The following is a 17,530-nucleotide window of genomic DNA, read 5'->3' on the forward strand; positions in this document are numbered from 1 at the left end:
GGGCGGGAGGTGCGGAGCAACAGAGCAAGCGTCGGAGCACGATTCATCTTGTTGCGATGTTGTTTCTTGTCATCACGAGGTCTGGAGACGGCCGTCACAAAAGCACCACAGTAAGGGAGCGTGGGAAGGTTGCCCTGCGCTACGAGCGGGTCTGGGTGGCTGAGGCCCAGGCGAACCCTCCCAAAATAGACGGGCAATACAGCGCTAGGCCGCAACAGGACTACCCCCATCGACACGCCGGCGCAGCGAGGGATCAGGAGAGCGAGCGAAGGCTTGTCATTTGTGGAGGCGCCCAGCGTCCCAGAGCGCTTTTTGCTGCTGGCCGGCTCTCACCTCGTCCTTGTTTCCCTGCTGCTGGCTCTGCTGCTTTGCTTGCCCAAACCCAACACTCGTTCAGCCGCGCTCGTTTCCTGCTGGCCTCGCCTCGTCTCGTTCCCACGAGCCAGAGCCTTGTGGTGATACGACGTTCGTTGCTCCGCTCTCCTGTGCACACAGACACAAACACTCCCACTCCCACGCACAACACACTGACCCTCGCTGCGGAGCCTCTCTCGCTGGCCACTTCGCACCGTCCTCGTCCTGCACCTCGCAGTCACCCGAGGCCGTGTCTGTTGACCATCATCAGTTTCCATTCGCTGCCTGCCACCACCGCCTCTGCTGAGCGACGCTTGCTGCCCTTCATCACCGTCTCCGAGCCGCTTTTCGCGCGCCTGGACGTTCCGGTCGCTCCCTTCCGTGACCAAGACCGTGTTTAGACGTGAAAGAGACGTACTTGGCAATCGACGCTTTGGATGTTGCGGATCTGAGAAACAGGAGGAAGATCGGGCCAAGAGGGAAGCTAGAAGGACACTTCAGCAGGATACCGCCCAACGAGCTGGGTTGGCAGGAACCAACCTTCCAGAAACCCTTATTTGTAAGAAGCAAATCCTCCCTTCCCTTGCGCCCCCCCAATGTGTGACGACGTCTTTGGGCTGCCGTCCGGCGGCGCCGCAGGAGCAAGGAGCATCCGGTCGCGATGAGGAAGGAATGTGTCCCGGCAAACAAGGGTGCTGATTGTCATGATACAGAGTTCATAATGTCGTCACACAATTCGCCGCGTCGGGGCGGCAACAACACAGAGGGCAGAACGCCTACACGCCGCAACAACGATATCGAGAGCTCGCCCCGTCCTCCCGTGTTCGCGAGCCCAACAGCAGCGCCCGGCTCGGGGAACCGACCTCGCCAAAGCGGCTATAATTCCTACGCTCATGCTGCTCCCCAGCATCGACCATCTGATGATCGCTCGCCGATGATAGGGTCTTCACAGACTCCGAGCGAACGGCCCCATGGCGGCGACGTGTCGCGCAAGAAGAGTCTGATCAAGCCTGAGCGTCGGCGCAACGACTCGGACGACCCCAACTACCATTACCGCAAACACGCCCAGCGCATGGCGGTACAGCCCTCAACCACAGGCCATGATCCTATCATGGAAGACCACGAAGAGTCTGCGGATGCGAACAGCCCGTTCGCCGATCAGGGGAATCGGCTCACACGGTCGTCAACGTCGCAGAGCCCTCCCATGAAGGAGAAGTTCCACGATGTCCCACTCGACAAGAAGGAGGGGGGAAAGCTGCGCAGAAGCCACACGCAGAAGGAGCTGAAACGGCGTCAGGAGCGCGAGATGCGGGCGCGCGATGCGGCGTCGGTGAGGCCGCCGAGCTTGTGGAACGTGTATTGCGCCATTGTGACGTTCTGGTGCCCCGATGCCGTTCTGCGCTGCTTCGGAAAGCCGCAGAAGGCGCAGCAGCGGGCGTGGCGGGAGAAAATGGGCCTCATCAGCATCATTCTCCTTATCTGCACGTTCGTTGGCTACATCACCTTTGGCTTCACGCAAACCGTGTGTCCGCCGGGCCAGTCGAATCGGATTCGCGTCAACGAAGTGGACAAGGGTTTCATGATCTTCCACGGCAACGCAATCGATCTGTCGCACTCGCACCATCCGCTCGCCCGCGGCATCCCCGACGGTGCCAACGTCTGCTTCGATATCCCGAACGACAGTGGACAGTTGGGATGGGGAGGATATGACGGCAGCTTCTTGTTCCAGAATGTCAATGGCGCGTGCAAGGGTTTGATCACCAAGAAGGCCGCGGATCTACCTAGCGACGGCGAGGACGTGGCTTGGTACTTCCCCTGCAGACCCTTCAAGCAGGACGGCTCTAGCAAGCCGAACGACACCCAGCCTGTGTATGAGGGATACGCGTGCCACACCTCTATGGATGCTCGCAAAACTTTCTACGACCTGCACATCTTTGGCAACGTCTACTTCACATGGGATGACGTTCGCAATTCCAGTCGTGAGTTGATGGTGTACGGTAGCGACGTGCTTGATCTTTCGCTCATCGACTTCATAAATACAACCGCGGTGAACGTGCCCGAGAAGTTCAACGAGATCCGGCACAACACCGCTTTGCTTGGCTTGGACGTGACACGCTCCTTTTCGTCGGCCTCGGACAAGCAGGTTGCCAAGTGTCTCTCGCAGATCATCAAGGTTGGCTCCGTTGACACCACATCCGTAGGCTGCATCGCCTCCAAGGTCGTGCTCTACGTCTCCCTCACCTTCATTCTGTCCATCGTGCTGGCTAAATTCTTCCTCGCATTGGCTTTCCAATGGGTCCTTTCTCGCAAGTTTGCTGCCGACAAAGGCGTTCGGAGCTCCAAGGAACGACAGCAGCAAATTGAGGAATGGTCGGATGACATTTACAGACCGCCACCGAAGTTGACGGATCCCGTAGCCAGCTATGCTGACCGCTCTAGCAAGAGAGGTAGCATGCTGTTCCCAACTACGTCGAGATTCACGAGTCCTTATGCCATCGATCGTGCCACGGGTCGCCCGGGTTACACGACGATGGCCAGCCAGAGCTCCACCTCCAAGCTTCTCGCAGTGGGTGGCGGCATGTACAAGCAAGGAAATCAGAGCCAGGGAACGCTTCCGACAGGCGACGCACGCTCGAGCGTCGTGCTAGACAGTGAAGGGCCGGGTCCCGCGGGGTTCATACACGAAGCCGTCGTTCCACAACCCCCTCCAGAATGGCAACCCTTTGGCTATCCGCTGGCCCATGTCATCTGCCTGGTCACTGCCTATTCCGAAGGTCACGATGGCTTACGCACGACACTTGATTCGATCGCGACTACGGACTATCCGAACAGCCACAAGCTCATTCTCGTCGTGGCCGACGGTGTGATCAAAGGCAAAGGTGAAACAGAGTCCACGCCGGACATTTGCCTGAGCATGATGAAGGACCACGCGACGTTACCCCAGGATGTGCAACCGTTCTCCTACGTTGCTGTCGCTAGTGGTGCCAAGCGCCACAACATGGCCAAGGTGTATGCGGGCTTCTACGACTATGGATCTGACTCTGCCGTCCCGCTCGAACGCCAGGAACGAGTGCCCATGCTGCTTGTCGTCAAGTGCGGCACCCCAGACGAGGCAAGCAAGAGCAAGCCGGGCAACCGTGGCAAGCGAGACTCGCAGATCATCCTCATGTCCTTCCTGCAGAAGGTCATGTTCGACGAGCGCATGACGGAGCTGGAGTTTGAGATGTTCAACGGAATCTGGAAGGTCACGGGCATCTCGCCGGACTTTTACGAGATGGTGCTCATGGTCGACGCCGACACCAAGGTCTTCCCGGACAGCTTGACACACATGGTGTCGGCCATGGTGAAGGACCCTGAGATCATGGGCTTGTGTGGCGAGACGAAGATTGCGAATAAGCGTGAAAGTTGGGTCACCATGATCCAAGTCTTCGAGTACGTCGCTCCCCAGTTAAATTCTTTTTTTTTCACTTACGTTATCCCCCCCCCCCCCCCCCCCCCCTTTCCGGCCCCAATACACGTGCGATTGGATCAAACGTCCGTAGTGCTGACTAGATCTTCTCTTTCCAGATACTTCATCTCACATCACTTGTCAAAGTCGTTCGAGTCCGTCTTCGGTGGTGTCACCTGTCTTCCCGGCTGCTTCTGCATGTACCGTATCAAGGCGCCCAAGGGCGGACAGAACTACTGGGTGCCGATTCTGGCCAATCCGGATGTGGTCGAGCACTATTCAGAAAACGTGGTTGACACGCTGCACAAGAAGAACTTACTGCTGTTGGGAGAAGATCGGTACCTGTCGACCCTGATGCTCAAGACGTTCCCCAAGCGCAAGCAGGTCTTTGTGCCTCAAGCTGTGTGCAAGACGACCGTTCCGGACAAGTTCAAGGTCTTGCTTTCTCAGCGACGAAGATGGATCAACAGTACGGTGCACAATCTCATGGAGCTGGTCCTGGTGCGCGACCTGTGCGGCACCTTCTGCTTCAGCATGCAGTTTGTCGTCTTCGTCGAGCTCCTGGGCACGCTCGTCCTACCGGCTGCCATCTCGTTCACCATCTACCTCGTCGCCATCAGTATTAGGGCCGCTGTCGAGCACACCGAAGCGCCTGTCATCCCTCTCATTCTGCTCGCTCTCATTCTCGGTCTGCCGGCTGTTCTCATCGTGCTGACGGCACACCGTTGGTCGTACGTCGCCTGGATGTTCGTCTACCTGCTTTCCCTGCCGATTTGGAACTTTGTTCTGCCCACGTACGCGTATTGGAAGTTCGACGACTTCAGCTGGGGTGACACGCGCAAGACGGCGGGTGAAAAGGTCAAGAAGGCCGGCTACGAATACGAGGGCGAGTTTGACAGCAGTAAGATCACGATGAAGCGCTGGGGCGACTTTGAACAGGGTAAGCTGATCCCACCACATAATCCCCTCCCCCCCCTTTTTTGGCGAAATCATTGCACAAGGTCACGATAGGTCATGTTGCCCTCCTTTTTTTTTTCTTTTCTAATCAATGCTTACCCGTTTGCTAACCCCTGCTTTTTTTTTCCAAACAGAGCGAAGATTGAAAGGCGCAACCTCGACGGTCAACAGCTGGCCGACGCAGCAGCCCGGCTACGAACCGTATCACGACATGTAAACCTGACTACGGACTTTGCATTGTGAGGATCACAGCGGAGAAAGCTTTCGGGTGCCTCGCTTGTACGCTATTGATACATGGACCAGCATTCACGGGTGGGCATTTTCTCGGCGCCAAGTGCATATTTGAGTTTCTGAATTGCGTTGTAATTTTTTTTTATATTCTTCTGTTTTCTGGTTACTGGGGGGGTGTGGAGGGATTGAGAGACTCGGGCTTGCCGGGCGGCTTGGGCGTGCTCACTTGCGGTGCGCGAATCGACGCTCTTTCCGGCTGAGGGGAACTGTACTTAATTGGCGGAGGCCTGCAGAAGGCGATCGATCCGTTCGCTTCGCCCATATCTACAGGTCGACAGATCGACAATCGCTGTCGTACGTTGTGCGTGAGCGTGAGCGTGAGAAGAGAGTGAGGGCGCGCGTGCATGTGCGTAGTTGTACAGAGATAAGGAATAAAAAATGCGTCAACCGGCGGTACTTTCTATGCGACCGACAACGAAACAGAAGGGCTGATTTACAGGACGTGGCGCGTGGTCCGCTGTGTCGCACGGTAGGCAGGCATAGCTCACCTGAGCGGAATGATGGGCGTCCGCAGGCCGGAGACGACGTGCTGCAAGTGATTTTTCACGCTGCCACGGCAGTAGTGAGGGGCGTTCCCCCCACCCAAGGAGCACCGCAACCTATCTTGTCCTGGGCGAAGGACTTTTTGTGTCTTTGTTTCCATGATTTCATCGCCCCAAAGTTACAGGCCGTCCGACGTTGGCGGGGGCGGGGGAGGGGGGGCGCGTCCACCACGCGAGCAGCGGGCACCCGCGTGGCCAGGCGGTTGCGGGCGGGCCCTCCTTGGGCTCGCAAAAAGACCGTCGCCCTTGGACGGGGGCGTCGCGCACCTTTGTCGGTTTCCCGGGAGGCCGGATCGTGACACAACACGAGGGAGAACGAGAGGAGTGGTCAGAAGGGGGAGGGGACGGGGCAGAAGGCGAGCGCACAGAGGGGGAGAGGTTCTGCGGGTTGGCGAGCGCGACGCGAAACAAGGCGCGCGAGAACAGAGGGCGAAGAGGAGACACACACACGGGGAGAGAGAGAGAGAGTGAGAGTGAGTGACGGAGACAGACAGAAAAGATTTGCAAACGTTCGCTCATCCTTTTTCCTGCTCCTCGCTGTTCCTCTCTCTCTCTCTCACTCACTCACTCACTCTCTCTCTCTCTCTCTCTCTCTCGTGCGCGCGCTCTCTCTTGTCTCTTTGTCTCTCTCATGCCCGCCAACTCACCTGTCCGCATTCGATCCCGTGCAGGATCGTCGACGCTCTTCTCTCGCTTGCTGGCCTCTCACTGGTCGTTTTGTCTCCTTTGCTCTACAAGCGTGGCAACTTCTTCTCCGGACGGCCTGTCTCCTGCTCTCTTTCTCTATCCGTCTCGCTCCCTCGTTGTTTTTTTTTGGTGAAGGGGTTGGAGAAGAGGGAGGGGAGGCGCCTTGCTGCTGAACGTCACGATCGGCTCCGTTCCCTTCGTCGCGCGGTCGTGCAACACAAATCCATCACGCCCTTTCTTTGAGCTCTTTTTTTATATATTTTCCTCCTTGCTTGGATGGCGTTGGCCGACTTGCATCCTGCGTGCCCTGGTAGAGCGACTCGAGGAGCATTGGCCCGTCGTCGAGTGTTCGCTGCCAGTGACGTTTCGTGCGTTCGAGGCTTGCGCTTTCTTGACGCCCGACGCACCCGACCCGGGCCCAACTTGGCGGATCCGTCTGAACGCTCCCGAACGGCGTTTGCGAGCGTGGCCACAAGGTGCTGTGGCCCCGCTCGCTGGCATCGCCATCGTCTCTCTCTCTCTCTCTCTCTTCCTCGGCTCTGGTTTTCTGCGTCGCCCAGGCCCGTTCTCTTCCGCGTCGTTCAACGCGTGCGTCGTGCGTGCAAGCACCCTCAGCCGCAGAGCGTGGCCACGTCCCATCCTCCACAAAAACACGCCCCCCCCTACCGCCGTCCCGGAGACCGGGCAGGCGACACGAGGGCTCGCGTGTCAGTACAACTCAGGCCATGTTGGTGAATCACAAAGTCCAAGCCTGCCGGATCCCCGTATTGCCTCGTCCAGCTGCAGCGTCCCGTGGCGGAATCCTCCCGCCTTCTGGGCCGTCTTTCCATCCACAAGCCTTTGAGGCTACACCCCCTTCCACTTGGTCGACGTATCCAGAAAGGCCAGGGAAGACAACGAGACCAAGTGGCTTGCCGACCCGCTGCAGACAACCTGCATATTCCACCGCAAAGCGCTGGCATTTCGACTCTCCAGATCACAAGAGCAACCTGGAACAAGGCCAATCAGCACCACTCATAAACCTCTACCACGACTTGTTCCACCCAAGTTTTTTCTTCGCGGCACTATTGTTTCTCGTTGCCCGTCTCATCCATCTGCTCGACAGCTTTTGCTCACCGTCTACCCTTTGCACGCCCCGCCAGCTTCTGAAATGTGATCAGTCCGCTTCCCGTGCCTTTCGTCACCGAACGAGAGATTTGGTCCTTTTCTTTATATCTACGATTTTTGCCTATCCCTGCTTGCGCTCTTTTCCGTGGCATCTGGCAAACATCTAGAAGGCCTGCTTCGAATTTCACATGCAGCGCCATGCAATCTTCACCCATCACGTCACGTTTCCATCGTAGCCGTTCCTACTGATATCCTTTCTTGCTCATGACGACAAGCCACATATCTTCACCACCATGACCCCACTGCCGTCACCCGCCTCCGGAGACGACTGCGGGCCGTCGCCGTTCCGGGATTTGGCTGCTCGCACCGTTCCGGAGCAGTCAAAATCTCCGGCCAGCGTGGAAGATCGGGCGAGAGAAACGCTGCACGGTGCTTCGTCACCCACCGAAGAGCCGTCAGAGTGGGACATTTCGCCTTGGGGTCTGCTGAATGAGGGTGCGGCCCCGTCAGCCTTACGAGGACAGTTGCTGCAACTGGACTTGGCCCCTAGCATCGAACAGGGTACCCCTTCAGAGACACCAGAGTCACGGCACCCGAGCTTGAATCGTGGTCGACATGGCGAAGATCCGTACGGGCCTCGTGCTCGACTGTTCTTTGCTGCCCATCTTTCATCGACTTCCTCTCTTCTTCTTCCCTCCCATGCCGAGGATGCGATGGACTTGTCGGAAGCGAACCCGCAACCGACAGACACAGACGGGCATCCCGCCGCGCAGCGCCTAGCGTCGACCGTTGCGTCGTGGGATGTTGAGCGGCCGTGTCGTCCGAATCCGAATTCAAGTCACGACATGGCATTGTTCCTTGCCGCGTGGCTGATGGAGTACCAAGCAGGCAACGTGGACAGTCCGATATCAGCAGAGGTTATGAACGTCAGAGGAGTGCCCAGGCCGCCCGTCGTCTTGAACACAGACGTGGCCGTCGGCAGTTGCGATGCACAAGGCGTCAAATGGGCCCGGTTTGGTACTCGTGCCTCTGAGGTTCGACACATTCGAAGCCGATATCACCAACATCCCCAGATACGCCAGTTTGCTACTCCTCACGCGGCCCGGAGAATACCGGCTGCTGCACGCACGTTTCTCTTTTCGCAGACGAACACCAACGCCCGGCCCTGGATCGAACATTATCAATTACGGAACCTGCTGGCCACGACGTCTCACAACGACATCCACTATGTGTCACGCTCCAAAGTCATGTCCTTTGGCTCTTCGAATCCGCTCCCCACGTGCGTCATGGATCTCAGCCCGTCGTCAGACCCGTTCCAAGCTACGTCCGACTTCCACGTCACGTCTCTTGCCGCAGCCGGCTCTGCCTTGATCGCAGGCGGCTTCCGGGGCGAGTTCGCGGTACAGAATCTCCTGTCCGAATTCGGGACGGAGCCCGTCATTGGCTTCGTCTCTTACGACCGCCATGCTATCACTAATCACATTCACTCTTTCAACAGCCGCTCGAATGGCAATCCTTTGGCAGCCTTCTGCTCGAACGACAGACACATCCGGACTCTGGACGTCCTTTCCGGGCGTATCGTTTCCAGCGTGCCGTATGACGACGTTGTCAACTGCTCGGCCACCTCACCCAACGGCCGGCTGCGCGTGCTCGTGGGAGATTTCGACGGTGCATTGATCGCAGACGCCGACCAAGGTCGCATTCTGGAACATGCGAGGGGTGGAAGTTCAGGCCACGGCTTTGCGTGTGCCTGGGCGGACAACGACATTCACGTGGCGACTGCGGGTCAGGACTGCCAGGTCGTGGTGTGGGACGCTCGGAATTGGTCGCGTCCGCTGGCGGCCATTGCGACCGAGAACGCTCATCCGACCTCACTCCAGTTCTCCCCTCTCGGAGGGGGAAGTCCTGTTCTTGTCGTGGCCGAGTCGGCGGACGTAGTGAACGTTGTCGACGCGCGCACATATGCAACCAAACAAGTGATTGAGTTCTTCGGCGACGTCGCGGGCACCGCCATCTCGGCCGATGGCTCACAGCTGATCGTCGCCAACGGCGACAGACACCTCGGAGGCGTGATGACCTTCTTGCGTCACGACTTCGGCGTAGAATTCAACGATCAGGCCGTCGGAGGATCATCGAGACGGAGAGTCTCGTCGCAAAGGTCAGACTGGCTGCAAGAGTGCGAGCTCGAGTTCGATCCTCGCGTGAGACTGGACGCTAAGGCTCGCAGACGGAGAGGCCTACGACTGGACGACATGCTCTTCTGAGCCTCGCATCACACGCGCTCGGGTCGCAGGCCCAAAGACCGGCCGAACATCCCAGCTCCCGTGTCCGTCCTCCACCGTCGACCAAGACCCGAGCGACGTCCACCGTTCGAAATCTCCGGCAGCTCCACCCCGGACAGCGCTCGTAGTAACCCGTCCCCCCCGGACCTGGCAAACCGCTGTGCCCACTTGGAACAAGGGCAATATCTCGACCGCTTTGTAAACCTTCCTCTTGTTGGATTGCAAAACAAACCTGTCACGACTCTACCGCCCTTTCTCCTCCCTCCTCGCTCCCCCCCCCCCCCCCCCCTTTTTTTTTTTCCCCTCTCTCCTCATCTATCTCCCTTCCTCTTCCTCTTTTGTCTTTTTCCAGTCGGCTCTTAGGCAAACGAAAAGAAAGAAAAAAAAAACCCATTTTTTTGCATGGTGGAAAGGGAAAGCATAGCCTCGAAACGAGAAAAGGGCGCCGTTATTTTAGAGATGACTTGTGACTCGTTTCGCTTTGCATGGACATGAAACCTATAGATCTCACTTGCGGCATGGGATGCGGGTGCGATGGCTCTTCGATTTATCGTTTTATTTTATACGCCCACGCATATATATATATGTAGCCATCATCCCTTGCATTGTGTAAAAAACACGTTTGGATGGGGAAAGATTCGTGTAGGACGTACGACTTGTGTCTCTTCCTCTCCTACTTTCTTCCGCTTATTTCCCTCTCTCTCTCTCTTCTTTTCCTGCTTAAATTCTCTGGACCCCCCTTTGTTGATCGTTCGTGCCAGGCTCAGGTGGGAAGAGCATCTACCTCGCGGCAGTTGCCGTCTGGAAAACATGAGTCTCCGCGTGTTCTTTTCATCACCATCACGAAGGAGACGAACAGGAGCGTTTGGGAAGGAAGAGCAGTCCTATGAAATGTGCGAGTACAAAGTTAAGCTTAGTGATTCATTTCTTTTCCTTCCCAATTACGGTGTTGGGGAGAGTATATATTTTTTTTAGTGGTTATTTTTCTTTTCATTTTTCTTTTCTTTCAAAAAAAAAAAAAAAGAAAAACAATTATTATCCCTGACTTCATCATATCTGGTATCGCAGGTCACATTATTCACTCGTTCAGGTCATCAAGTTCTATCGTACATTGCAGCCACCGAAAAGCGCTATGGGAAAGAATTGCGTACATCAAACCATGTGCCAAGCCATTACAAAGACTTCTGGGCGGGGTATACCATGAAGAATGATCGAAGGAGGTCGGCGGTCTTTTTTTTTTCCGACGGCCATGCTGCATTACTTTTTTTTTGCTTGCACACGCTTCGACGCCAGGTTTTGAGGCTCATAAACAATAGACCCATGTTGAGAACTGCTCCGTCGCAGGCAGGAAAAAAAAAAGTAGAAGTCCCACACCTCGGCTAAGCGAGCGAAAAAGCAATATGAACAGGTTAGCTAGGATCATGGTACGTACCCACCCCCCGTCAGCACTGCACACTGTAATCCGCCAACGCTTGGACCAGCCCAGCGTTCGTTGGAGGAAGCAGGAGTTGAGTAGTCTGAGGTGTGCTTGATGCTCAAAAGCGCTTGCGGGAGTGCTGCGAAAGTTGATACTAAAATGAAGCCTCACCGGTTTGGTAAGACTTCTTGGCCTGCATCAGCACTCTTTGAGTGAGAGCAAAGATAGGCTGTCCTGACAAGTGAACATAGTGTGCACACGTCAGAAGTCGACGGTTTTAACGGTCGGAAAAGACTGGTTTCGAAGCCTCGTGGCAGCATTCCCCCGATCGACGGGAAGCCAAGGAAGGGGGGGGGCGCCTGAGGACGGGCCTTGGTTGATCAAGGGAGGCCTGCCCAGCGGTGACCCAAGCACGTGTTCATCTGACGGCTGTTCGTCCCTTTAGGCCGGAAAGGGTGATGAAATGCAGTGCCAATACGTCTTGACTAAGGAACCATCTTATAGATCCGACTTTCCACTCCCCTGGTGCTGGTCCTAGATATAGAGGTTGCCGACTCATATCGGCGAAAAGTAGACATGAGCAACTACGTGAGCTGCTTAGATGATCAGAAAGAGGATAGTCCGCGTTGGGGCCTGTCGTTTCCTTGCAGAAGCGCCTTTACTGATACAATGTGGGGTGAAAGAGCTTGAGTCGGCAGTTGATTTCCAGCCGATCACGTCAAGGGCCCTTGTTCATCATGTCGCGCGAGCATAGTCATGAAGGTGTAGGCACCGCAAGACGCTGCATGCTGCTAAAATATGAGGGATAAACTCCATTGCGTGAACTGGGGCCTCCGGGCCGAATTCATCTTTTGCAACATTGCTGGACTGAGGCTATCGCTGTCGTTTAGCCATAGCATCCATACTCATGCCTTGGCCACTGTTGTAGTCCGTCCACATACGCTTGCGGCCATCAACGAGTGAATTTGCGACAACTTGCTGCCACATACTGGGTGACACGAATGAGTTAGATTGAGATGGAGGATAGCTTCCTTGCTGCTGAGCTGGTATGCCGGTCTGCATTTGCAAATTGGCGTCTGGCGCTGCATAATTCGCTTGAGGCGGTGTCGAGTGATACTGAGACGACAAGCCCTCTTGGTTTGAGCGAACGTCGAATGTACCAGGTTGATTCCGTTGCATGGGAGGGGATGGCTGTGACGTCGATGAAGCAGGTGTTCCGAAGGCAGCGTTCCATTGACTAATGCACTCGTTAGCTCTAAATTCCTGCACGTAGCCGCTGTGGCTTACTCGAATATCTTCGTCGGGTTCCACTGCTGCTGATAACCTTCTGGTCCCTGAACGCCTTGGTTTGGTTGTCCTGCGCCCATCATCGCCAAGCCTTGAACTACGGGTGAATCAGCCTTTGGCACCTCATCCGTTGTTGAAACCGGAGGCGATATGGGGTGTTGAGGAATACTAGTGGTATAGCTGACCTGTGCCGGTGGTTCCAAAGAGACTGTTGCTCTTTGGGCTACAACGGATGGTCTAGACACAGAATGTGGTTGCTGGGTGTACGCACCGTCGGTGATAGGGCTGGCATTCTGGGCGGATGGACTGCCGAACGGAAAGCTGGGCTTCAAATCGAACGGTTTGCTTGTGTCCGCAGAGAAGGCTTCCCGCAAGCTGTTCACCTGGGCTTGAACCTCTGGAAGTGGCCAGTGAGGAATAACTTGTTCCAAAATTCGCATGTGCCGAACGAAGTAATCGCGTGCTTCACAATTGAGTTCGGGATCTGGTGACGTGATTGATGCCTACGCTTTAAGTTAGCTATGCAAATCTAGGACTCGGCGAAGACACGTACAAGGTGTAGCATGACACAGGTGAGCACGCAATATACGGTAAAGCTGATGCCGCGCAGCATGCACAACATGCCAGGCATTCCAAAGTTCTCCAATATCGCCTCCTGGATCCTGCAAATTTTCTTTGCCGCATCGTGGCATATGATCATATGTTGTCTCCAATTGCCGTCCGTCGCTGTGAGATAGTGCACTTGCGGTCTATGTTGCATAACAACACTCAGGTAGTGATAGCAGTTCATGTTTGCCGTGAATGAATTCGGCAGATACGGAGTTGATCCATCCTCAGGAATTACGACAAGTAGACTCTGGGGAAGTTCTCGTAGCCATTTGGGAAACACTTGATCATGCCCAACAAATTCTGGATCCAAGTACCAGTCCTTGAGCTTTTTTACTTTTGCATATATGCGAATGATCCCCCGAACATTTTGGACCAAACGCGCCAGGTACACGAATTGGAACGACACTTGGAAGTCGGTTTCATCAAGTCCAGGTACTCTCGCTGGAGGGTTGAAGTCAACGGTCTCTGGGTCAACGCTAAAGTCACGGCGCCCTATGGATTTTGCTCAGCACACAAGTCATGCAAAAGATGGGAAGATCAAACCTTGAGGCCCGCCAATCATTCCTTCCAAAATGTACAGCAGTTGCCATATTCGGGTCTTTGCAACACATTCGTAGGGTGAGGAGCCGCAGGGTTGTCCAGCGTCATGATCAGCCTTGTGTTCGTGGAAATTAAGATCCTTTGCCATCGCCACCACATTTACAACAGTCATCCACGAACGATAAAAGTAGCCTCGCTTCGGGGCCCCCTCCCTAGCTTTCAGCAGAATTAGCGAGGCCTGAATCGTGCTCAGTCGTGGAACGTCTTTGAAGCTTTCTTCATGCTCTAGATCGCATTAGCCTCGGGTTCACCAGCTGACTATAGTCCCACCTACTAGTAGCAAGTGCTAGCCATTTGCTAGCTTGAGCGTGATCCTCTAGCGTCATGGTGGTACAAGCAAAGATAGCCTCTAGCAGAAGCGGCGAAATTGAGTTTCGGCTCGAACTCCATTGCTGATAGAAAAATTGGCGATTAAGAACTGGTACATATGGATGTATATTAGCAAAGAAATATTGAAAGTACTGCAGGGCCTGTTCGTCACTGGGCATCATCTCAGGAGGAATCGATAGGGGCTGATCAGGACTCGAATGCTGAGGAATATCGACTTCGTATTCTGCTACGGCAGGAGCTTCCGCCAGTTTGTTCCGGTCCGCAATGTACGGTGCTGATTCTCCGCTTAGCGTGGTGCTACAAGGGATCCTAATGGAGCTTACCAATAGCAAGATGGTCGATTTTCAAACCTCCCATGGCTTCGGCGAGAACGTCGGCAGACGGGGAGACTCCTGGTTCGGATCTCCAGCCACTGTCGAGAGAGTTTTGCCGTAAAGCAGAAACGTCCACGGGAGGTCGATTCCAAGAACTGTCGAGAGAGTTTGCTCTATGTAAAGGAGGGTGATATGATGCGTCGATCGAGTCGTTGCGAGGCTGTGTTGACACAGAATGAGCGGTGTAGCCAGCGAATCCAGCCATACTGTGAGCCGACATCGTCGTCGCAGGCATGGCGGCATATTGAGCATCGTGAGCCGTGGTAGGGGTCATATATGCCGGCGTCGAGTAAGTAGAGAGAGGCTCGTATGTCTGAGACGGAACATGAGGAGGCATGTTTGTTGACATGGCTTGGTAGCTCGGTTGAGAGGGTATCTGCGGTCGCTGGTAATCGCCAATGGTACCGATGGGGATAGCGGGGTATTCATTTGGCCGTTGAATCTCGAATGTATGAACGCCGGGTTGGCTGGAGTCTTTTTCGTAGCTGACGGTGGGTGGCACACAGTTTAGTTTTAGTCGTGTACATGCCGCGCATGGCCACGAATTTGTCGTCGCCGCATCGCATTTGATTTTTCTCCGTCTACAACCCTCACATGCACGCATAACCTTCAACCTCTTATGTCTGTTGTGCTCGTCGACGAAAACATAGTCTGGCATAGGTTAGCCACTTTGCTTGAAAGGGAGGGTTCTTGGACAGCGTTTGCACACTCACTTCGTTGTTGCGGCACATCGCGGTGCGCAACACCAGTGTTCGCAAACTGGAAGCCAGAGGTCTGCGTAGACTGCGGCAGGATCGGTCGAGCGCCAGAGATGCTCTCGGCTGCCATGTCGGGCAGCGACATCGATCTGAGAAAAGGCCTGCAGCGGGCGATCGGGGGTTTTACGGCGACAAGATGTGTGTCGAAAGATCCGGGGCGCCAGATGTGTTGTGGGATATGCGATTATCTAAACCGGAGGTGTTTGCTTCAGGAAACTGAGCGCCGACTACCAGGGACGGACGATGCTGAGCCGAACACAGAGAGACAGTGAGTGGACAGCAAGGCGGGCAGCATATATGACTCGAGGCGTTACTCCGTGCCTGCGCAAGCCGGGGCAAGCATTGACAGAGTGGGAATTATGTTTAAGATGAAGGGCAGCAACCTCTCGCAACAGGCGGCTCGACTTAGCCGTTGTACTGTGGCTACCAGGTGGCTTGCCAGGTGAGCAGGGGGCAGAGAAGTGTATGCGTCCACCAGAAGCGATGATATCAGCAGAGAGCGTGCCCGGCCTGGGGAGGGTGGATGTTTGTTTCGAGGGCGTGTGCGATGAGGCAAAGAGGACTGGAAGGTGAGTGGCGGCGCCGTCGTGCCCGCCAATCCCGGTCGCATGGGAATTTCTTCGAGGACTCCCCGTCGTCAGGAAGAACAGGCTGGGCTAAGCAGTACCACAGTGGTAAGCGCACGGCAATATCAAAAGACTAGTCAGTGTGGGGCTGTCTCTGCCGGCAAGGATTCGATGCAACGATGGACAGACACCCCGTCGACGACCTGAGGACTGAGGACCCGACGCTTCGTCTCCCTCCCCCCAAACGCCCCAAAGAGCTCGTCCGTACCCGTGCGACCTGACGGCTGTCCACTGTCCACCCGCCACCGCACACGCTGGCCCACGATCCCGTTGGCTGCCATCTTAGCAGGCAGGTGGGCGCTTTCTTTGCTGGAGGCTCCCACGCCGCTCCCCTCCCCCCCCCGAAAGTATCAGATCTTGACAGACGCGGCCACCACGGCTGCCACCGCCGCCTGCTACGAAGCGCCATTCGCTACTGCTCGTGCTGGATGCGCTTGCATGGGGCCGAGCTGAAGGGACGCAGGCCATCCAGCGTTGACACAATGCTTGCATGATCGTGACCCCTTTTGCCGCCACGACTCTGCACAGTTTGGAGTGCAGAACGTTGCGCATCACTGTGTACTGGACGTGGTGGCGAGCCCTTTGCACTGCTTTATTGGTCTTGATTCGGACGTCGTTGGTATTGGTGCTTCTCCTTGCTGAACCGGCTCGAGGCTGAATCAATTCTCATCGATAGACAATGTCCTCAGAGCCAGTTTCATGTCGTTCATTGGCTTGCGCACCGCATGCCCACTACGCCATTCCCGCATGCGAGAACCGTGATTCCTGCTGATCATCTCTGCGGTGCTGCAGGTTCAGGCGAATAAGCAGGCAGGCTCCCAGCGTTGAGTGTCCCTCCGGCTTTTCCGCCCTTCGGCGAAAGGAGGCACATGTCAGGCATATCCTGGCGGCGCCAGCAGGTGAGTCGCACACGTTCGTCGTTGACCCAGATGCAGCGACAGGTCCACGGTCACGGTTTTGCGAGCGTACCTAGTTGAATCATCTCGCGCCCGCAAGGATGTCAAGATTGCAACCCTGAGGGCGCGTCTTCCGTGCTTCTAGGATTCCAGGATTCCAGCCTTGCCAGATTTACTGGCGTTTTCTACGAGCCGAGGAACTTTCCCACAAAATTTGCCAGAAGACGGCGCAGTCGCCAACTTCGCTTTCAGCAAAGCTTACCCAGAAAACGTTGTGGCTGTCTGGGCAAATCACGAATCCTGAAATGCATCCATGGCGTCCCCAGAATGATCGCTAAGGCTGCATTGATGATTACGAGCAACATGAAGATTTCCGTTGGCCCTGTCGTCGATCATGACCTGACGAGCCAGCTTTTGTGTCGGTGGTGCTGAAGCGTGTAGCATCTAGCCCTTGCAAAAGTGCGCCAGCGCCCTCGAACATCTACCGTCGTCATGTCGGCCAGGAAAGCGGGAACTGCCGTTCGCCATCTTGTGCAGGCATGTGAAGTTTTTCCTTGCTTTCGTGAAGGCGGGGCACCTCAGCAGGCTAGCGTGCTAGTGCTCCCTTCTTTGATAAGCCTCGACCATACGAGCAAATGCAAAAGAGGGCTTGCCCCAGCGTCTGCGCACAAACACCCACTGTGCGCGTGTCGCTTACGACTCCGGGAATGTGGTCATCAAAGAGCGTGCACGAACGTGCAGATGGACGACGTTAGACCATGTCCACGGCCTGCAGACGTGCAGCGAAAACCATGCAGGGTGGACTATGTTTTAGCTTCGCTCTTCCGCACGCCTGATGGTGGGCCGCGTTGGAAGATTCTTGGATCGCTCGCCGTTGCCGTGCCTTGGATGGAAATGGGATGACTAGCCGCAGGAGGAAATATTCTAGAACAATGGTCTACGACCTGCAGTCACAACGTGTTCTC

General features: G+C 55.6%; 3 protein-coding genes across 6 annotated transcripts; 2 read left to right on the forward strand and 1 right to left on the reverse strand.

Moving 5' to 3' along the window:
* Window positions 1-326: 326 nt before the first annotated feature.
* PV09_04865 (uncharacterized protein) lies at window positions 327-5,526 on the forward strand. The gene is made up of 4 exons (XM_016358294.1): window positions 327-913; window positions 1,068-3,786; window positions 3,922-4,742; window positions 4,894-5,526. Exons 2-4 carry the CDS (start codon window positions 1,076-1,078, stop codon window positions 4,974-4,976), a joined length of 3,615 nt encoding a protein of 1,204 aa, XP_016213912.1. The 5' UTR covers window positions 327-913; window positions 1,068-1,075; the 3' UTR covers window positions 4,977-5,526.
* Window positions 5,527-6,679: 1,153 nt separating this feature from the next.
* On the forward strand, window positions 6,680-9,943 carry PV09_04866. 3 transcript variants are annotated; one of them, XM_016358296.1, is made up of 2 exons: window positions 6,680-9,562; window positions 9,614-9,943. In XM_016358296.1, exons 1-2 carry the CDS (start codon window positions 7,680-7,682, stop codon window positions 9,648-9,650), a joined length of 1,920 nt encoding a protein of 639 aa, XP_016213914.1. In that variant the 5' UTR covers window positions 6,680-7,679; the 3' UTR covers window positions 9,651-9,943. The 3 variants fall into 3 exon arrangements, with proteins under 3 accessions (XP_016213914.1, XP_016213915.1, XP_016213913.1); XM_016358297.1 differs by having other exon boundaries at window positions 6,680-9,544; XM_016358295.1 differs by having other exon boundaries at window positions 6,680-9,943.
* A 647-nt stretch (window positions 9,944-10,590) lies between these two features.
* Window positions 10,591-15,615, reverse strand: PV09_04867. Of its 2 annotated transcripts, XM_016358299.1 has the most exons (8): window positions 14,999-15,615; window positions 14,235-14,936; window positions 13,856-14,185; window positions 13,525-13,806; window positions 12,926-13,473; window positions 12,644-12,875; window positions 12,373-12,469; window positions 10,591-12,322 (listed from the first exon to the last, which is right to left on the reverse strand). In XM_016358299.1, the coding sequence occupies exons 1-8, from the start codon at window positions 15,126-15,128 to the stop codon at window positions 11,959-11,961; spliced, it is 2,685 nt and encodes an 894-aa protein (XP_016213917.1). In that variant the 5' UTR covers window positions 15,129-15,615; the 3' UTR covers window positions 10,591-11,958. The 2 variants fall into 2 exon arrangements, with proteins under 2 accessions (XP_016213917.1, XP_016213916.1); XM_016358298.1 differs by having other exon boundaries at window positions 12,373-12,875.
* Window positions 15,616-17,530: the final 1,915 nt, after the last annotated feature.

This window comes from Verruconis gallopava (genome assembly GCF_000836295.1).
Source record: "Verruconis gallopava strain CBS 43764 unplaced genomic scaffold supercont1.14, whole genome shotgun sequence".
NCBI classification, from domain to species: domain Eukaryota; kingdom Fungi; phylum Ascomycota; class Dothideomycetes; order Venturiales; family Sympoventuriaceae; genus Verruconis; species Verruconis gallopava.